We start from the raw sequence: 18,115 nt of genomic DNA on the forward strand, positions 1-18,115 counted from the left end.
GCAGATCATTTATCCCTGACCTCTTACTAGTAATCTCCCAACACGGCCAAGCATGATCGGGTGGTAGGCTCAAAAGAAACTCGAGATTCGGTGCTAGACCTGGCCAACTCAAGGCGCCATCTATCATGTTCTATGCTCTACAAAGTAAATTGCATGCGTCCGGGGACAGCCCCCTTCCGTAACCCAGTGTTTGAGTCTTCCGCTGACAACTTGGCGGGCCAACTCTGTCCCGATGCCCTTATTTGTTTGTCAACGGAACACTTTATACAAACCGTAAAGCGATCCAAGCAGTAAGGACTTTGCCGATTCCTCCAAGTCTGGCACCCCTGACTCAGAACCTGTACGGCCACCTCCTTCTAATCCCGCCCTAGGCGCTCTTCATCGTCATCCCTGAGCTCGTACGCCGGGCGGAACTTTGATGCCTCTCCTCTAACTGCCAGTGCCGGGTTCGGGCGAGTGTCAGTCACGCCGCCAAGAGACGTGAAACCTCGATTGTACAGCTCGCAAAACGGTATGCCAAGATGTCGAATGAACTGTCTGTAAGTTAGTACCGTGCTCGTTCGACCTACAGCCAAGGACTGCGCCTATTGGGCTCCATTGAGCTTCGGCAGCCAAGAAGCGGAACAAAGCAGATAGACTCACCGCCCATATTTCAACGTAATGCCAGTCAATCACGGGGTGGACGCGCATGAACTGCGGCCAGCCTTCGTCTGTCGGATTGAAATGCGACAGAAACTCACCGTGGGGATCTGTCCGCCTTGTTCCCAGGAATATTGCCTTGACGGCCGGCCTATCCTTCAGATACGCCTCGAGAGCAGGTCGCATAGGCAACGCGTAGCGTTTGAGGTCGAGATGGTATTGCTCCGCGGACGAGCACACGAAGTCTTCCACCTCGGCAAATGGATGGGGAGAGACAATGTATATCGCCTGAAGCGGTCGGGTGGTGGGAGCGGCGTTCGACGAAACTGCGGATTCGGAGGTTGGTGCTTGCGGCGGCGTGCTCATGGTCGTGACATCGAAATCGGGGGGCGAGGGGCGAGACGAAGAAGCCCACGCTGGCAGGCAAGCCATGATGAGGACCAGGAGGACCAGACAGTCCTTGCCGCCATTATATGAGAGTGAAACATGTTCGAGCCTTTGAGGAGTGAACCCCGAAGACATAAAAAGTCAGCTCAAATCGTCGGACCGTCAGCCCCCCGTCGTCGTCGGCCCCGCCCTCACCTCGGCCATGCAAAGAGTGACGCAGCACCTACCCATAGCGGCGCAGCGCCTCCCCGATCACGTCGATCGACACCCTGACCTGGTTCTGCACCTTGCGCAAGACATCGTCATCGGTCTCCTCGCAGAGAAAAGCATCAATCTTGTTCCGAATCTCGAAGCAGATGTCTGGGAGCGTGCGTCGCATCGATGATGCTGCGGGTGTGGGCGTGGGCATTTGTGTCGAAGCATCTGCTGGTTTTGGAGAGACGCCGTTGATTCGAGCATCGTTGTGCTGCCGACGAACCGAATCATGTATCATTTCCAATCCCATCTGCGAGCAAGAATGACTGAGCATTATTATTATCGATCGACGAGGAAAAACTAGCAGGCGGCCACGGGGGTTCCCGTTCAGCGGAGCATCGTCATGTGCAACTTGTCAGCAGAAGGCGGCAGCGCTGCGGTGGGGGCGGGGCAGGCGGGTCAACCAGGGCATCAATTTAACGTTACAGTGGAGCTGAAGAGCAAATCCGAAGTTGGCCCGAGGGCCCCGGAGGCCGCTCGCAGCTGTGGAGTCGCGGCGGATGCCCTGCCCAGTGCCCACATTGCCCAGATTCCCTTTGAACTGGATCCACTATTAGCCGCATCGGACCTGCCCTAAACTCATCACTTCAGCTCTCCTTCTTAATCTATGAATCGCCACGGATAAATCCCCCGGTTCCCACCAGAGCGGTTGTTGGCCGGCTTCATCAATTAGGCACCTAATATTCGCGAAAGGAGAGACGAACTCGACAAGTGTATAATGCTTCGTATGTGCCTAAGATGCAATTACCTCGACCGGATGGGGCTTTCTCTCGCACAACGACAGCCAAAGTTAACAATTTCATCCCGAGTCGGACGTGGCCTAGTTTCCACGGCTTTTAGCATTCCTCCTCCGGTTGGCGACTCGGACGTAGTCCAGAGCCTTGGCCGAAGGCTGAGCAACTGGGGTGCCGTCAGAGACGGAGCCGGCGGGTAGAAAGATCTCCGCTCCTGGTTCACCCATAGCAGATCTGGATTATATCATCTTATAGCCGAGTTAGGTACTTACTAGGTAGCCTGGCTTTGTCACCGCTCTTGTCGGCGACCATACAATGAACTTGTTTGTGTTGCTAAGGTAGGTATGTGAGATATACATTACTACTATTACTAGTAGGTAACGGTGTCTTGTCGACAGTCGAGGCGCCGAGGCAGTACCTATAATGCCGGTATATCAAGATGCTTTCTTAACCGGTGTCAGAATGAAGAACCCGAGGAGCGCCGTGTCTTAATGGGAAGAAGTTTCTTTTCGTGTTGTCATGGACTGTCGTCAATATCCACTGTGGAAGCTTCAGGAACACATAGGTGCGTAGGTACGCAGGTATATACGTCAGTTCCTCTTTCCTACTTTCACCCCCCAACCGGGCAGTGAGGCCATGAAGAAGAGGTCGAGCGTGTTAGGTAGTAACATGGCAGCTTAGCTCTTTCCCAACGCATCCAGTTCGATTCTAATCGGAAGCAGCAGCTTCTGCTCAGGTACCTACCTATCTACCTGTCATACCTCACTTGAGCACTCCATAATGCCAATCAATCATCCTGACCCTCCTCCCAATCAGGGCCGTCCTCGACTCTCGCTTGGCTTCCTGGTTGTACGCTTAATACCACAACAACAGCCCTCTGCCCCTCTATCTGCCTCTTTCCTGCTCGGTGCGTTTGTCTTTCTTAAAAGAACAGCCATCCCTTCACTCCGCAGCAATAACAGTCCCCGCGCCTAATATCGAAAACATTAATGTTCCTGGTTGTACGCTTGGTACGTGCTCCGGACGGTTGAGCAGCCGCTTTACGCTTCCGTGTCCCGTCGCCTTGGTAGGAGTATCGTTGAGTTTCGTAGTCAACTCAGCAATATCCTTCTTGAAGTTCTCCATGTTCTCCTCCAATGCGTGCCCTCTTGCTCCTCTCCTCTGCAAGATCGTGCTTATAGCTGGCCAGATCCTTCTGGAATTTGTTGAACCATCTCATAAAAGACTCTTTCAAACGGATCACAGCCTCAGCTTTCACTTTGGTGTCGGGCGCAGGATCATCCTCATGTTGCACGTCAAATGATCCGTCATATTCAGCCCACTGCGTAAGTTTGGCCAGACCAAGACTTTTGAGCTGTCCTCCAATCCTTGTGTGCATAAAGCCGTCAGGGTGGCACATCCGGATAACTAGAATCAGTGCATGTGGAGGAGGCAGATGACCATCGACGAGGAGGGTCAGAAGAAATTTCAAGGCATGCAGATCCAACGCGAATACAGGGCCTACGAGGATCGCAGGAAAGAGCTGACTCAGAATTCCATCAAAGCCTACAAGAAGAATACAAGTGAGTGAATCCCAATGTGGTAGCTTCGTCCATAACTGAAAGCAGGGCACAATCTCCGACAGTCTGTTGTAACCTTTTCGGGTCCGCTGGGGTAGCTGGAACAATCGGGAAGACCTTTGACACGGCACACACCGACATCACGACACTAGGATACATCTCGCCATCAGCCTGTGACATCTTGGAGGCAGAGCTGGCCAGACTGGAAGCCGGACTCACAGCTGGCTGCTTACCAACGCACATGTGCCCACCGTTCGTTCTGAGTTCGCTCCTCAACAAGCCTTAAATGAGACTGACGAGTTCGACCAGGCAAGTACGACGTTCGGCCCTCTTCGCCCTCATTCAGGCAAACGTGAATGAATGTTACGTAGCAACTGCCCCAAAAGTCGCTAGCGTTATCAGGTTGACCGACCGCAGCTTAGCCTGTACCACTACTGAAGTCGTCTTTGCATATCAAAGCTGGAGAGACAGACCGTCCTCGGAGTCTGCCGACTATTTGGAGGTGCCTCAACGAGGCGGGTGGGAATGCGGTTATCGATGATCAAATATGCATCGGGGATTGCGAAACCACATACCTCCCCTGCAGAGTAGCAATGAGCCCGGCTGGAGACACCCGAGACACTCTTCATGCTCAAGTCATCAGCACTCGAGGGAGCAGGGTAATAGTCGTGTCTGGTATTGTATCTCCAACCCCGTGTGGTCACATGGCCTGTCTCATTCATAACCTTCTAGTAACGTGAATTGTGTGCTTTGAGTGGTGGCCAGGCTTATCTCGTCTACCTTATATAGGTAGTATTAACCTACCTACCCAGGTAGGTACCTTAGGTTGATACCTCAATGAACTTCATGTTATCTTTCTAAAGTTAACACTGACTCCTCACTCTTGGTGTGGCCTGGCGAGATCGCCACATTCAGGAAGCCCACCGCCGTGCTTTTGACTGAACCGTTCTTTGAACTGGAGTGAAGACCCTTACGGAGGTGACTGGGCTCGACAACACTCGAAGTACACGGCGTCGATCTCAGATATTTAGTAATAGGTACAGTAGGTACTCTTCAATAAGCGACTTTTACCTTAGTTGATACCTAATAGTATTACCTCACATACCTAGTATTTACTACTAGTACTGGCGGTTTTGGAGGTTTTGGACATGCCTCCCTTCGGACACCAACATCGACCCTTTGGGCTTGACAAGACGGTGGCCGTTATCGGTACCGGTATCAGCGGGATCTGCGTCGCCGCGCATTTGTTGAAACAGGGACTGCGTGTGACTGTCTACGAACGCTCAGGCGTTGCTGGTGGAGTCTGGCACTACGATGAACGTGTCTCTGACGACGTTCCATACCCCAACACGACCCCTTCTCGAGGTGACTACCGCGTCTCGGAGCGCGGCGAGTTTGCATGTGCGACCGAAACTCCGAACCATCTTGGCAATGCCCACGGCGGAGTAAACATTGGAGGCAGTGAAGGCGTTCCCATTCGCGAGGTAGAGTTCGCGCCTCCTGGACCCTGTTACGCCGGCCTAAAGAACAATGTCCCTACAAGTGTAATGGCCAGCTCTCTGGACTCATGGCCAAAAGGAACGGAAGCCCATGTCAGCCAAAGACTGGTTGAGCAGTATATCCAGGGGTTATCAAAGAAATTCGGCGTGGACGCCGTGACTTTGTATCACACCCGTGTCGATGAAGCCAGGAAAACAATGGATGGCTTAAAGTGGGAGATACGGTCGGTTACGTTGGAAAAGCTGGGGACGGGTGCCCGATTAGTTGAGAAGGTCGCCCAGTTCGACCTCTTGGTGGTTGCTTCGGGCCACTACAATATGCCGCGGGTCCCGGACATTGAAGGGCTGAAGGACTGGAAAGCCGCCTACCCTGACCGAGTTACCCATTCGAAACGGTATAGAACCCCCGAGATGTACCGTCACCGGAACGTCCTAGTCATTGGTGGCGGTGTGTCTGCGCTGGATATCTGCCGTGAGCTCGACGGGGTCGCCAAAAAGACATACCAGAGCGTGCGCGGAGGCCAGTTTGATCTTTCAGAAACACTCCTGCCACCGAGTGCTGTCAGGGTGGCCGAAGTCGAGCGGTTTGCTCTCCGAAAAGAGCCTTCCCATGGCAACGGTCACGATGGGCTTGAAGAAGAGGAGCCCGTTGCTGGCTCGGTTATTCTGAAGGACGGTCGAGTATTGGATGATATTGACTATGTTGTGTTGGCAACGGGCTACATCACGTCATATCCATTCCTTTCGCAGCTACATTCCGACACGGCAGCCATTACCGAGGCGGGCGAGGAGCTGATCGTTACATCTGACGGCGATATGGCGCATAACCTGCACCGGGATATCTTCTATATCAATGATCCGACGCTGGCGTTCGTTGGGGTACCCTACCACGTCGCAACATTCTCCCTTTTTGATTTTCAAGCCCAGGCCGTTGCTCGGGTCTTTGCCGGCAGGACGAGGCTGCCGATTCGGGAGGAAATGCGGAGGGAATACGAGAAGCGTGTGCAAGAGAAGGGGCTCGGGCGGGCCTTTCATTCTTTGTGGGCGCCCGGCCATGAGATCACCTACGTGCAGGAGCTGGTCGACTGGGTGAATAGGTGTGGTTTGGAAACCGGAGAGGAGATAACGGATCCAATGCAGCCACACTCGGAGGAATGGAGACGGGAATACGGGGAGCTGAAAGCTAAGTTGCTAGGAGTCAGGGGCTCGCTACTAGGACCAACCGTTGTGGGCAAAAATCTTGAATCAGAGAGCTGATAGGATATGCTTATTGCGCATAGACCGAAGCTAGTCGTAGACAATACTATTGCTGCTATACTTGCAGTAGGTACCCAACTAAGCGTTGTATACAAAGAGCCAGGGGTTGCGCACCACGTTCGAAACATCCAAGTTCTCCGGCAGCCTAAGGCGAACTGAGGACGGACATGGTGTATGAATTACGATATCTCAGCAGCATGAGCGACAACAAAGAGGAATTCGGCAATGCAACTTACGATCCGCTCTTCAAGCGTCGAGCATACCCATCAGTCTCGGACCACAGTCGTAACAAAGGCGGTCTGTTCAGCTACTGTGGCTGAAGGAACCCCTTTATGGCTTGACTGACACCACAACCGGGAAAGAACCGCATTACCACGTCTCAAAGGCAGCGGACACAGGACCCCCATCCGACTAAAGACACCACACACAGCTCGAAAATTCGGTACCTACCTAGGTAAGGTTACGGAGTTCAACAATGGCAAAGACGCAAACCACCATGCACGAACCCACCGTCCACGCTGACGAGCCTATGCCCAAGGGCTACCGCTTCGTGGCCAAAGGCAACATTAATCACCAAGCATTGCCGCCAACAGACCCACCAGGCAGGCAAAACATTATACGTCGTGGTCGACGACAAGAACCGGCGCATGGGCCTGCGCTGCCCGGCAGCAATCCACACGGCCGTCATGGCGGAACACCTGGCGACCGCCACGCAGCGGGCAGCCGCAGTTCAGAAGCGAGACGAGGCCATGACGGACGCCTTTCGCGACGCCATCCTCGCGCTCTGCCCGGCGGCGCCGCGGGACGAGGTCGCGCAGATCGCGCGGCGCTCGCTCAAAAAGCACAGCCGGCAGGTCGGCCGGCGGATGGGGACCGTGGCGCTGCTGCGCGACCGGGCCAGGCTTGCCGTTGGCGCACACATCCGGCACGTGCACACCGACTACGACCGGCTCTTGAAGCAGGGCGTGAGCAGGCAGGCCGCAAGAGAACAGGTCTGGGACCAGGTACGCGAGACCGCCAGGCGGTGGGGATGCAAGCTTGACATGCCGTCACCGCCAACGGCTCCCGCCAGGGGCAGGACTGAGAAGAAGAGGCATGGGAAGGAAACTGTCCAGGTATGGAAAGGAGAGGGAAAGGGCTTTGTGAAAAAGGCCATGGTTTATTCGGAGCTCAAGTATCCAATGGTCAGCGCCCGGATGACAAGGAGTTGGCTAAGGAGACTGGACTCTATCGTGAGGGGAACGGTGGAAGATGCCGACGTCGATGATGCGGTCTTCTTGAAACACGACGAGAGTGTTAGCGATTGTGATAGCGGCTGCAGCGAGTGGAGTAGTTTGAGGGACCAGCTCCGGCTGCCAATCGCGGATGGAGAGACCTAATGTCATGATGGTATGACCTTTGTTCGTTGGGCGTCGTCGGGCGTTGCTGGTTCGCCATATTCCCTCGATGTGCAGATGGCTCCACGGGCATACGGCTGGCTACCTCTGCAGAATGATGGGTGTTTGGTCATATAAAGTGATGGGATGTGGTGTTACCTACCCCAAAGAAACGGCACGGAATTGTAAGCGGGTGGAAGCCGACGGTCCCGAACCGGAGAAGCAAGCCGACGGCATCTCAACCGGGGCGCTGGGCGCCTCCAGAGGGGAAGCGGGGCATGATGAGATCTGGCCCCTCCATGCCCAATGCGCAGGCCAGTTCAGCCGTCGGAGTGTCGTGTTGCGTCAACTGGAGTTCCGGGTGCACCTCGTAGTGGCTGCGGGCGAAATCAGGGACGCGGTGTGTCCCAAAGATGTGGCCTAGCATATTAGTGAGATTTAGCAGCCCCTTCGGTCGCTTGATGGGAACCGAGGTGAAGGCCGTGGTTCCGACGGCGTTGAATCCGCGTCCGGAGCCGCACATCCCCACCAAACCTCCGAGATCCGGCTCTGACCATAATCTGCCGGCGGCTGGTTCCTTGTGACGGAAAAAGAACTAGAGGGGGTAAATAAGCTGCGATGACTGCCCACATTGATCTTGCGTCTTGGAAAACCAAGCTCAAGCTCTTGTTGAAACGGACAACTGCACCTGACACCATGGCCACCGCACAGAAGAAGCAGCAAATCTCCTTCGAGGGTCTGTTGCCCAGCCGCACAAGCCCCGAGTGAGCATGGAACGTTTGACTGACAAGCAGCAGAATACCTCGGTTGCTCCGAGGCAGCGTTTGAGTGGGCGGACAGCTATGACTCGAAGGACTGGGACCGGCTGAGGAAGTGCATTGCTCCCACTCTGAGGGTACGTTGAAAGAAGGGGAAGAAAGAAACTGTGCCCTATCCTAGGCCCAACTGACCGCGGTTTTTGAACATGCTTCCAGATCGACTACCGGTCGTTCCTCAACAAGCTGTGGGAGGCGATGCCGGCCGAGGAGTTCATCGCCATGATCTCAGACAAGTCGGTGTTGGGCAATCCGCTGCTGCGCACGCAGCACTTCATTGGTGGCGCCAGCAAGTGGGAGAAGGTGTCGGACACGGAGATTGTCGGCTACCACCAGCTGCGCGTGCCGCACCAGGTCTACACAGACTCAAGCCTGCAGACTGTTGCCGTCAAGGGCCACGCCCACAGCCACAACACGCACTACTACAGAAAGGTCGACGGCGTGTGGAAGTTTGCCGGCCTCTGCCCCAACATCCGGTGGTCCGAGTATGACTTTGACAAGGTCTTTGCCAGCGGCCGCGATAATTTTGGCGATTCGGCCTAGAGCGGTGATGGTCTCTGTGGCTCCCGTTTCTCAGGTTCTCATGCCCGGAATGCCTCAGCATTGGCAAAAACAGCGACGAGGAAGAGGGTCATGAAGTTCGGTCAGGCAGATTGGACAAAATAGCAAGGAAAATGATCGTGCCGAGAAAAAAAATAATCAAATCAACCAGTGAGCTATTCTGATTGCCCATTTTGCACTGTGTTACAAGTGCCGACTGTTTTCTGAGTTCTCGAGTGGGTTTGTGGTGAGTGATGGATCAAGGTGTTCAGCAGTGAGGTAGGGCTGAAGTTAAATGGGTGGCTCGCTAGCTGAGGGTTAGGCAGGTGATTGGTCCAATCTCTCATTAGGTGGGGACGAGCTATGTAACTCGACGTACGGATACTGTGGTATGTATTGCGCCGGCCCCCGCAACTCTTCAGCATCCACAATCCACAACCGTGGGAGAGATGCAACGACTGTGACACGCAATGCTCTACCTACTGCACATAGACAAGCGATATTTCCAATGACTTTCCAGAGGTAACATAGCTCGCCGGTACTGGCGGCTTACGGGTGGCTATACCAATAACAATGCGAGAGTTTATGCACTACATCACAAACGCCTTCTACGGCGCGACTGATTGGAACGAGGACAACACCTACAAAGAGCTTAATGCCACCGCCAGAGGTAGGCTTTACCCCCCTAAACCCCTGCCATCTCATGCATCTCCTCTGACACAGGCACCTGACAGAGCTCATCGACTTCCCCATCCCTCGGGGACTCCGCCTGACCCTTTCGTCCCTTGCAACGCCTAACTTTGCGACAAGCTACCAGCTCGGCAGCATTGGCATCGTCGATGGCTCCATCTCGTACCTACATAGTTCGATCCCTTTGACAAGCACCGTCGCACAATCCGATCGTATACCCCTACCAGCCTTGCTGCGGTCTTATCGGCGACTACACGATCTTGGTTCAATAGAGGGAGAACAGTCCGTGGACAAAGTCGGTGATGAAGACACCCCACCAGTCAACGCTCCCGCTGGCGTCCATCACGCACTCTGCCAAAACGGACACACTCTGCTGTATGGCCGCCTGTATCTACCACAGTCGCTCCTCGAAGGTCTAGTGGTTCGGCGCTTCAACCCCTCTCTCCAGGTCCAGCTCTCTGCTGTTAGCGAGCAGTCGTTGAAAAACGGCGGCACCGTATTGGGCCTCGTGCAGTATGACAAGGGAAAGTACGGGGTGGAAGGTTTAGCTTCAACTGACGGTGGTCTCCTCGGTGTTCGCGGCCTGTACAACTTTGGTGGGGATGCTGCCTCGTCGGCCAAGAGCCCGCCAACTAGCGCTGTGTCCTCAGATGCCAATGGAAACGGCCAGCCCGTGGAGAAAGAACGAATATACGGCCGCTTTAGTGCGGGCGGCGAGGTGTATTACGGGACACTCAACAAATCTGGCGGCATGTCTCTCGGCGCCCGGTTCGCGACCCTCCCAGCACACCGAGGGACTCCGCTGACGGCAACCTTGACCATCAATCCCCTCATGGGGAACATCAATGCCACATATGCCGTCCTAGCCCAAGACTACTGCTCCCTGGCAACCAGGATGGAGTTCAACGTTTACAGTTACGAAAGCGAGTGGGCGGTGGGCATGGAACTGTGGAGCAACCGGAGACCGGCCGGTTTCTTGCTCGGCGCCGATCCCAGCAGCCAAAACGAGCCCGATCCCGCGCCTCCCACAAGGAGGGAAAGAAGTTTCCAGGCAAAGATGGAATGGCGATTGGACGACCCGGAACCGGAGCCGGAGCGGGCCAAAGCTGGAACGAATGCTGCGGAAGGCGGGAGCAAAGAAGAGTATCTGGGCGTCTTGAAGGCCCGGCTCGACCAAAACCTGAGGATCGGCCTCCTATGGGAAGGCCGCGTTAAGTCGCTCATCTTCAGCCTGGGTACCGGTGTCGACCTACGGAGGTTAGGAGAACCATTCCGAAGCCTGGGTCTCGAAGTACAGTATTCCTCGTGATTGCATCTGAGCCCAAGGTTTTATTATTGGTGCAACTGTGCTCGTCATCAAATCCATCAAATCTCGGAGGAGGTGGTATGCAGAGCGGGGCCCGGAACGGAGTGAGAACCTCGATGGTTCAATTCGCTAGCCCGGTGGGGAGATAAGCATCACCCATCATGTCAGCGGCAAAAGGGTGAGATGATACTGCGAACTTTTCAACAATGAGCGTCACGGTACAATTCGAGGCATGATTATGACCGGGCTACTAGGCACCCAAAGCTCTTTGCCAGTGTTATCGCTCGCCATGGTCGACAAGTCGACGCAGGATAAACCGAACAATCTATCGAAACCTGAACATGGCTCCGATGTTGCTAGCACCTGCCGCTTGGCGAAAGACCTGGTCCTTGAGGGGGACTGCGGCAGTCGTCAAGGTTCTCATCCCTGAGACCCAACCCCACAACTGCTCGTCGCGTATTTTTTCTTACAGCTAGCTGTCTCCACGGCGGGTCCTATGAGGTTTACGCCCTCAGAAACTTCACGAAATCCGACCAGTACCGCTTTACTGGGCAGTGTATTGGTCTTCCTGGATGACTGAGCGCTCCGTTCGACTTAAGTATGCTTTTGAGTCATTTATCTGGCTCTATGAGCTGATATAACTTTCCTCTTGGGTAAGGCCATAAAAGCCTGGCCATCAAGGTGCATCCCCACCCGGCCTAAATCCGGGAATCGGCTCTCATAGCCTCTGATAGGAGAGCATTTCGTCAGCGCCACTCCCCTGCTACACGCCGCAGATTCCTTTGCTCAGATCCACCTGGCTTGACGCCAGTTGGGGGTGACATGCAGGAGTCTTTACGCGAGCGTCTTGTGCACTGCCCTATATTACCCCGACGGGACGCAGATCTTGGCTCTCCTTCCCGTTCTCTCGGCGATCTCTTGGCTTTCATTCCTGGCCGCTCGTCGACATCTTGGCTCTCTTTACTGGCTTCTCGGCAGACACTTGGCTCTCTTTTGGCTTCTCGGCGAGATCTTGGCTCTCTTTAGTGCCCTCCTTCTCGGCGACCCGGCGTTTTGGTTCTGAGCGGAGCTCTGCCTCCTTCCAGCAGAGCCGTGTACACACACTTCCGTCCGCACGTGTCAACGCAAGTCCGCATCAGACAGCTCAAAGTGTCACCGTCAAATGCCAACAAGCATGTCGCTACATAGAATGCAACTAGGGGTTCGGGACGAAGGCGATGGAGTTGGGGCTGCCCCGGCTTGTGAGGTTTCCACAGCCAACACAGACTACTGGGGTCTGCGGATTGGCTCCATCTTCATTATCCTGGTCGGTTCCGCACTTGGCGCCCTCCTACCCGTTGTCTTGGCGAGGACGTCTAGGACTCGGATGCCGAAAGCAGCTTTGTTCGTGGCCAAGTACTTTGGTACCGGTGTGATCTTGGCTACGGCTTGGATGCACCTTCTCTCCCCGGCGTCTGACAATCTTCGCGACGAATGTCTCGGAGATATCCTCCCTGATTATGACTGGGCAATGGCCATTGGCTTGATGACCGTCATGGTCATGTTTCTCCTCGAACTTATCATCTCACACTTTGACTTTGGCTTCGGCTCCCCTAAGGGGCACAGCCATGGTGCTTTGGCCCCTTCAGCCGGAATGGGCACTGTTGAGGCTTCTGGCGCCGATGTCTCCGGCAAGGAAAGAATTCATCCTCTGGGCGACGAGTTCAGCTACGCACCAAACGGAACGGACCACCTGGGCCACCAGCGGGACCATGTCGAAGGCGACGGATATGCCAACTACGCCGCGCAGATCACCGCCATCTTCGTGCTTGAGTTCGGCGTCATCTTCCACTCCATCTTCATTGGCCTCACCCTCGCTGTCACAGACAATTTCATTATCCTATTCGTCGTCTTGGTCTTCCACCAAACCTTTGAAGGCTTCGGACTGGGCGCTCGCCTAGCCATGGCAACCTGGCCCAAGGGGGCGCGGGGCTGGACGCCCTACATTCTGGGCATGCTCTACGCCATCAGCACGCCCTTGTCGATTGGAATGGGCCTTGTCGCCAACGAGACTCTTTCGCTGGATGCGGCAACGAGCAAGGTGGTCAATGGCGTCTTTGATGCCATCAGCGGCGGCATCCTCATGTACACGGGTCTTGTCGAGCTGGTGGCTCACGAGTTCATGTTTAGTCCCGAAATGCGCAGAGCAGGTCTGCCGACGCAGCTTGCGGCGTACGCCTGCGTGGCGACGGGTGTTGGCTTGATGGCGCTCCTCGCGAAATGGGCGTGAGCTTGGTGAGGATAGAATCGCTTGTATATATATATACATATAGACGTATTTCAACACTGGCCTTTTTGGAAGCTGGGTCTAGAGATGGCTAGGGGGTTTCATTTACGGTTTGGTAGCCTACTTAGGTGGAAGTTCTGGGTAGAAGTCTGCTGTTTACTGATGACGGAAGGGTAGACGGTTTGATACCCAGGTGACGCAAGACATTGTCAATGGTATTGTACTCTTATCTCCTCGGTTCTGTATCCGTTTGGTCAACCCGTTAGAGGGCAATCCCAGATATGTATCAGAAAACAGAATAGACCGCGAGACAGACCAGTACTCTAGAAGCGGGATCCTAAGGCCGGGATGTTCGCAAGTGAAATGTGACCTACTCTCCTTCCGGTCGGGAGTCAGCTTCACTAAGATTCATTACCATTACCATTACCACTGCCATTACCAACAAAACGACCAGCCATCTCAACACAAAAGGGCGGTAAGCTGCGAAATCCAGGACCCTTTAACCAGCAAGCCAACCACCACCGCTCCTTCCAAGAACCGGTCCTGCTCTGAAAATGGCATCTCAATGCTCCTTAATCACTCCACGCTGCAAGGTTCGAGAACCGACGGAAAGAAATATGAAGTGCCGCCTTTGGAGTGGCGGAAAAAAACAAAAAGGGCAGCCCGCATCTCTCGTGCATGCATGCAGTTCAGGGGTTCGCTTGGTAGTCTACGAGCCCTCTCGTTCTCTCTAATTCTGACCGCGACGTTGGTATGCCACGGCCCGCGCAAACACACTCCTGTCTCGCATCTGGGCCTCTCTTTTGCTCCCCACGTGCGAACCCGACTTCTTAGCCCGGTTCTGGGCCCATTTAGCTCTCTTCTTCCTCATCGTCGACGACGTGGCTGCAGGTGGCGGCGGCGGAGCTGTCGCGGACGGAGAAGAGAGTCGGTTATCCTTGTTGTTGTTACCGTTGTATGTGAATCTCTGTCTGAGGTATAAAACGCTTAGTGACTGCTGAACTGTTGCGCGATTGCTCGGCTTCTGACTCTTCGGTTTCCTCCTGCTGCTCTCAGCCCTGTCCCGGTTGCGGCGACTATACGACTCCGCGCGGGAGATCTCCGAAACACTATCAAACTCTGCGCGACGACGGCGGTCGAGCTCCGGGATCGACACTTCGAATCTACCTGCCCGATGGTCCCGCTCAGGTGCTGGCGAGGCAAAGTAGCCTGATTTGCCCGCCACGGTCGAGATGGGGTCGGGCAGTTGTGAGCTGCTTGGAGTGGTGCCAGAGGAAGGGTCGTAGGGCGACCGATCTGGTTGTTGTGACAGAAAGGCACTGGAGAGCCTGCGGTGATCACCGCCTTCCTCAAGGAATTCCTGGAATGACTTCGGGTCCACGGCGCGGGTTCTGGGTTTCGCGCAGGGCGGCTGGTCTGGTGCGGATGGAAACACCTTCCACTGTTGAGAAAATGCCAGTCAGCGTGTGTGGTGGGAAACAGATATGGAGTTAGTGGTGGAAACATTCGAGACTTACATCTGACGGGGCGATGGCGTTCGTCCGCTGGAAAGCGGACTGGATGGGCTCTTTCTGTGGCCGGCGTACTTCAACATCATCTCCATCATCCTCGATACTAAGAGCATTCACGTCTTCCATATTGACTTGGGCATCGGATTCCCCGTCCTCGGAGTCGAAGTCCCAACCCACAGAACCACCCCCTTGTTCGTCCCCATCCCGAGCCCGGCTTGAATTCAAGCCCTCGCCCGCCTGAAACTGGCGGACACACCTGTCGCAATTGCATTTGCGACACCCGGTGACGCTCTCACGCTTGCCCCTGACGACGAACGGGTGAGTCGTAACGTATATCTTCAGCCCGGTCGTACATTTGATAGTTTGAAGGAAGTCCCAACACTAGTTCCAGGTCAATGTCAGCCATGCCGTTCAGTTTGTGACTTTGAGGCCGAGTTTGAACAGAGAAATCATTGAACACACTTACATTGGCGCAGGGGCCGTGATCCATAACGATCATCGCCCTCTTGAGCATGCCATGAACTTGGGCATCGCGCAATTCTTCCATGCGCCTGACATCTGTGGTCTTGAGAACCACATTCAAAGCCGCGATGACCCAATAAAGGGCCAATTTCTTCTCCTATCTGACCGGTTAGCGACTCAACAGGATTGCAGGGAAAGGCCCTATAGAGAGGCCGGCCATCACGAACCGCGTGGCAAGCGTGGAACCGCCCCTCATCTTCGGGGAGCGCCTGCCCGTTTTTGTCCCGATAGGACTCTTTCAAGTTGAAGTCCAGGAACTTCGCAACGTCCATGACAAGTTTTGTGTACTTGTCGTTGTTTAAAACCCAGTTATTGCTCTTCCCGGTATCCTTCCAACCACTTGTGGCCGCCATTTTACACGAGGATTTGCGAGCGAGAAAATCACGCCCGTCGTGGCACGCTCTAGCTGTTGCCTGTCGACTTTAAAAACATCGACGGGCCGGAGGAGGACCACCTCGCCCCGATCTTTGTATATGAAGGCTTTGGAGAACTCATGTTCTCCAATTCGGCTTCATGCAAGACCCGGTCAGCATCAGAAACTTTCCAAGTAGCCTGTAAGCGGCAATGCTGGTCAAGCAGAGCTAGCGGGGTGGAAAAACGAACCTGGATGCCCGAGCAACAGGGTATCTGAGAATCTTCGCGATTATATGGCCGATATCTTTTCTGGCGCTTAGTAACAGCGGGAAAGCCGAGGCGCCGATAAGCCTTTAGCTTTCGCTTGAAAAGGCTTGCTCTTGCATACTGAAGGGCAAGGTGTCCTCGACTGTCTTTGGCTTTTATCGAAGCTCCTTTCTGTAAAGGAAGCCTCGCAATTGCAAGGCGGTCCGTCAAGACGGCCATCATCAACGGAGTCGAGCCATCGATATCCCTAGAATTCATCATCACCTCGCCATCTGGTGAGTCGAGGATCTTTATAACTTCGCGAGTCTTGCCCGACAGGATAGCCGTGTGTAACGGGCTAAGACCGAGTCGCCGTCGGGCTCCTTCGTGAAGTTCCATATTTGGATTTCGAAAGGCAGCTACCCAGGAAGCAGAGAGGACGAACAGGCAAAAACAGCGGCGGTAGTAGGTAAATGAAGTACAATAAACAGCGTGTCAAGAGATAGGAAAATGAACGAAATGGTTACACGTTTCTTCAGTCACTGCTGATTTGGGGAGGGAGAAGGCGGCAGAAAAAGAGCCTTGAGGAAGTTGCTTGATTTGCTCGGTTGGAAAACCAAGGAGGGAGAAGTGGTTCCAAGCAACCAGGCTAGGTCTTCGAGAGAGATTCCACGGTAAGAAAAAGTACAATAAGAAGCGGGAGACAAGAAAGCGCTGGAGTGGAGGGTGAGAGTGTGGGTTTTCAGCGATCGATTTTGAGAGAGGCGCAAAGGGAAGGCTTGCAGAAGGGAAATGGTGAAGAGGCCAGAAGCCGAACAGCCGCCATTTGCACTTTCGAGATTGGAAGAAGTGGCATGGCACCTGCCAGAGCATCAAATTCAGTAAGTCACAATTCAATCGTCGTCCGAAGTAAATTGTGGAGGCAAACCAGGCAAGGCTCATGTGATCAAGCAAGCCAGTAATCCTTTTATGACGCCTAAACCATATGCTACCGGGAATCTAGACCTGACCCATGCCGCGCAGTGCCTTTCGGCTCCCATTCCACCCAGGCATCTTCTCTCGTCAAGCAGAGAATGACGGGGTGTAAAGTAACTTTGAAGGACGAACTCATATGAGGACGAATTTACTCCTCCTCCTCCTCCTCCTCATCCTCAGCCTCAGCAACGGTCTGTGCAATCCCTGTTTCTCGCGTTAGAGGATGCCCGTACCACAAAACTGAGGGGTTACCTACGGTCAAGATCACGCTGGCCCTGCTGGGTAATACGGCGGCCACCCTTCTCCTCGTCCTGCTCGAGAACCTGGATCTTCTCGAGAGCCTGCATAATCTTGCGGTCTACGCTGCCGCTGGCATCGACGTGCTTGGAGGGGCGGGTGCCGCGGTTCTTGGCGCTGCCGTGGACCTTGCGGAGACGGCCGACACCGACGGTCTTTCTGAGATAGACGTGGCGGGCAACCGAAGCGGCACGGACGTAGAACCAGTCAATGTCCTGGGGAGGCATCTCCTTGGCAGGGCCGGTCTTGACGGTGTCGACCCAACCTATGCAGAGCATCCTGTCAGAAACTCGGTCGATCGAAGCAACGGTTTGCGGTCGGCGAAACTAACCGGGTACAGGGAGCTTGCCCTGGCGCTTCAGGAAAGCCGCGTAGGCATCTGCCGTTAGGTTAGCTTACTGCTGAGCACTGCAGAGGAGAAGAAAAAAACTTACTGACGAACTTGTGAGCCTTTCACCCAGCAACAAACTTGATTAGCATGATTCCGTCTTCAGAGATCTTTCGACCCCCTCACGCCTGCTCCCATCATCTTTCTTTGTTGCTGCAAGGGCCAACAGTCCGTCATGGTCGGCCAGCGAAAATGGCAGCGACTCGACAGCGAAAGAGTGTTCGGGTCTCGGTCGCAGAGGCCATTCAGGACACAGAGCTGCATGCACTTACATCGACATCACGAACACCGACACCTCCGGGCATTTTGGCGGTATTTATTGGGGTATTTGGGCGGAGATGGTAGAAGTTGATCGTTCGTGACGGCGGAGGTTGTCGGTGCAAGCAAAGCCGCAGGTCTTCAATTGAGGGCGCCGGAAATTCTTGGAGTGGAGGAGAGAGTCTTGGCGTTTGTCCTTATCAATTAGGGCTGTGGCCCTGGCACTTGTTATCGGATTACG

General features: G+C 54.5%; 8 protein-coding genes across 8 annotated transcripts; 5 read left to right on the plus strand and 3 right to left on the minus strand.

Annotated features, from left to right (window-relative positions):
- Positions 1-33: 33 nt before the first annotated feature.
- On the minus strand, positions 34-1,649 carry N656DRAFT_775982 (adenine nucleotide alpha hydrolases-like protein). The gene is made up of 3 exons (XM_064814552.1): positions 1,254-1,649; positions 643-1,135; positions 34-533 (listed from the first exon to the last, which is right to left on the minus strand). Exons 1-3 carry the CDS (start codon positions 1,433-1,435, stop codon positions 357-359), a joined length of 852 nt encoding a protein of 283 aa, XP_064672517.1. The 5' UTR covers positions 1,436-1,649; the 3' UTR covers positions 34-356.
- Positions 1,650-4,395: 2,746 nt separating this feature from the next.
- Positions 4,396-6,601, plus strand: N656DRAFT_474151 (FAD/NAD(P)-binding domain-containing protein). Its single transcript, XM_064809770.1, has 2 exons — positions 4,396-4,616; positions 4,684-6,601. Exon 2 carries the CDS (start codon positions 4,723-4,725, stop codon positions 6,328-6,330), a length of 1,608 nt encoding a protein of 535 aa, XP_064672518.1. The 5' UTR covers positions 4,396-4,616; positions 4,684-4,722; the 3' UTR covers positions 6,331-6,601.
- Positions 6,444-8,017, plus strand: N656DRAFT_473442 (uncharacterized protein). Its single transcript, XM_064809767.1, has 3 exons — positions 6,444-6,627; positions 6,693-6,784; positions 6,869-8,017. Exons 1-3 carry the CDS (start codon positions 6,556-6,558, stop codon positions 7,707-7,709), a joined length of 1,005 nt encoding a protein of 334 aa, XP_064672519.1. The 5' UTR covers positions 6,444-6,555; the 3' UTR covers positions 7,710-8,017.
- Positions 8,018-8,402: 385 nt separating this feature from the next.
- N656DRAFT_787535 (Scytalone dehydratase) lies at positions 8,403-9,064 on the plus strand (the record flags this gene model as incomplete). Its single annotated transcript, XM_064816613.1, has 3 exons — positions 8,403-8,442; positions 8,504-8,601; positions 8,681-9,064. 3 exons carry the CDS (start codon positions 8,403-8,405, stop codon positions 9,062-9,064), a joined length of 522 nt encoding a protein of 173 aa, XP_064672520.1.
- Positions 9,065-9,634: 570 nt separating this feature from the next.
- On the plus strand, positions 9,635-11,060 carry N656DRAFT_704066 (uncharacterized protein; the record flags this gene model as incomplete). Its single annotated transcript, XM_064811148.1, has 2 exons — positions 9,635-9,731; positions 9,796-11,060. The coding sequence occupies 2 exons, from the start codon at positions 9,635-9,637 to the stop codon at positions 11,058-11,060; spliced, it is 1,362 nt and encodes a 453-aa protein (XP_064672521.1).
- A 1,171-nt stretch (positions 11,061-12,231) lies between these two features.
- Positions 12,232-13,326, plus strand: N656DRAFT_842770 (ZIP zinc/iron transport family; the record flags this gene model as incomplete). Its single annotated transcript, XM_064819059.1, has 1 exon — positions 12,232-13,326. The coding sequence occupies one exon, from the start codon at positions 12,232-12,234 to the stop codon at positions 13,324-13,326; it is 1,095 nt and encodes a 364-aa protein (XP_064672522.1).
- Positions 13,327-14,053: 727 nt separating this feature from the next.
- Positions 14,054-15,709, minus strand: N656DRAFT_795661 (uncharacterized protein; the record flags this gene model as incomplete). Its single annotated transcript, XM_064817442.1, has 4 exons — positions 14,054-14,764; positions 14,841-15,215; positions 15,301-15,453; positions 15,524-15,709. 4 exons carry the CDS (start codon positions 15,707-15,709, stop codon positions 14,054-14,056), a joined length of 1,425 nt encoding a protein of 474 aa, XP_064672523.1.
- Positions 15,710-16,920: 1,211 nt separating this feature from the next.
- N656DRAFT_747535 (ribosomal protein S19e) lies at positions 16,921-17,921 on the minus strand (the record flags this gene model as incomplete). Its single annotated transcript, XM_064812942.1, has 5 exons — positions 16,921-17,135; positions 17,188-17,493; positions 17,560-17,607; positions 17,663-17,678; positions 17,889-17,921. 5 exons carry the CDS (start codon positions 17,919-17,921, stop codon positions 17,080-17,082), a joined length of 459 nt encoding a protein of 152 aa, XP_064672524.1. The 3' UTR covers positions 16,921-17,079.
- Between the last annotated feature and the right edge of the window lie 194 nt (positions 17,922-18,115).

The sequence above is a fragment of the Canariomyces notabilis genome (genome assembly GCF_033297395.1).
Source record: "Canariomyces notabilis strain CBS 508.74 unplaced genomic scaffold N656scaffold_4, whole genome shotgun sequence".
Lineage (NCBI taxonomy): Eukaryota > Fungi > Ascomycota > Sordariomycetes > Sordariales > Chaetomiaceae > Canariomyces > Canariomyces notabilis.

Coding starts and splice junctions, on each gene's coding strand:
- N656DRAFT_775982 (XM_064814552.1), bottom strand. CDS start 1,435: ATGCCCACGCCCACACCCGCAGCATCATCGATGCGACGCACGCTCCCA. Junction 1,136..1,253: donor GAGGCGCTGCGCCGCTATGG/GTAGGTGCTGCG, acceptor CACTCCTCAAAG/GCTCGAACATGTTTCACTCT. Junction 534..642: donor ATTACGTTGAAATATGGGCG/GTGAGTCTATCT, acceptor ACTTACAGACAG/TTCATTCGACATCTTGGCAT.
- N656DRAFT_474151 (XM_064809770.1), top strand. CDS start 4,723: ATGCCTCCCTTCGGACACCAACATCGACCCTTTGGGCTTGACAAGACG.
- N656DRAFT_473442 (XM_064809767.1), top strand. CDS start 6,556: ATGCAACTTACGATCCGCTCTTCAAGCGTCGAGCATACCCATCAGTCT. Junction 6,628..6,692: donor CCACAGTCGTAACAAAGGCG/GTCTGTTCAGCT, acceptor CAACCGGGAAAG/AACCGCATTACCACGTCTCA. Junction 6,785..6,868: donor AAAATTCGGTACCTACCTAG/GTAAGGTTACGG, acceptor CCTATGCCCAAG/GGCTACCGCTTCGTGGCCAA.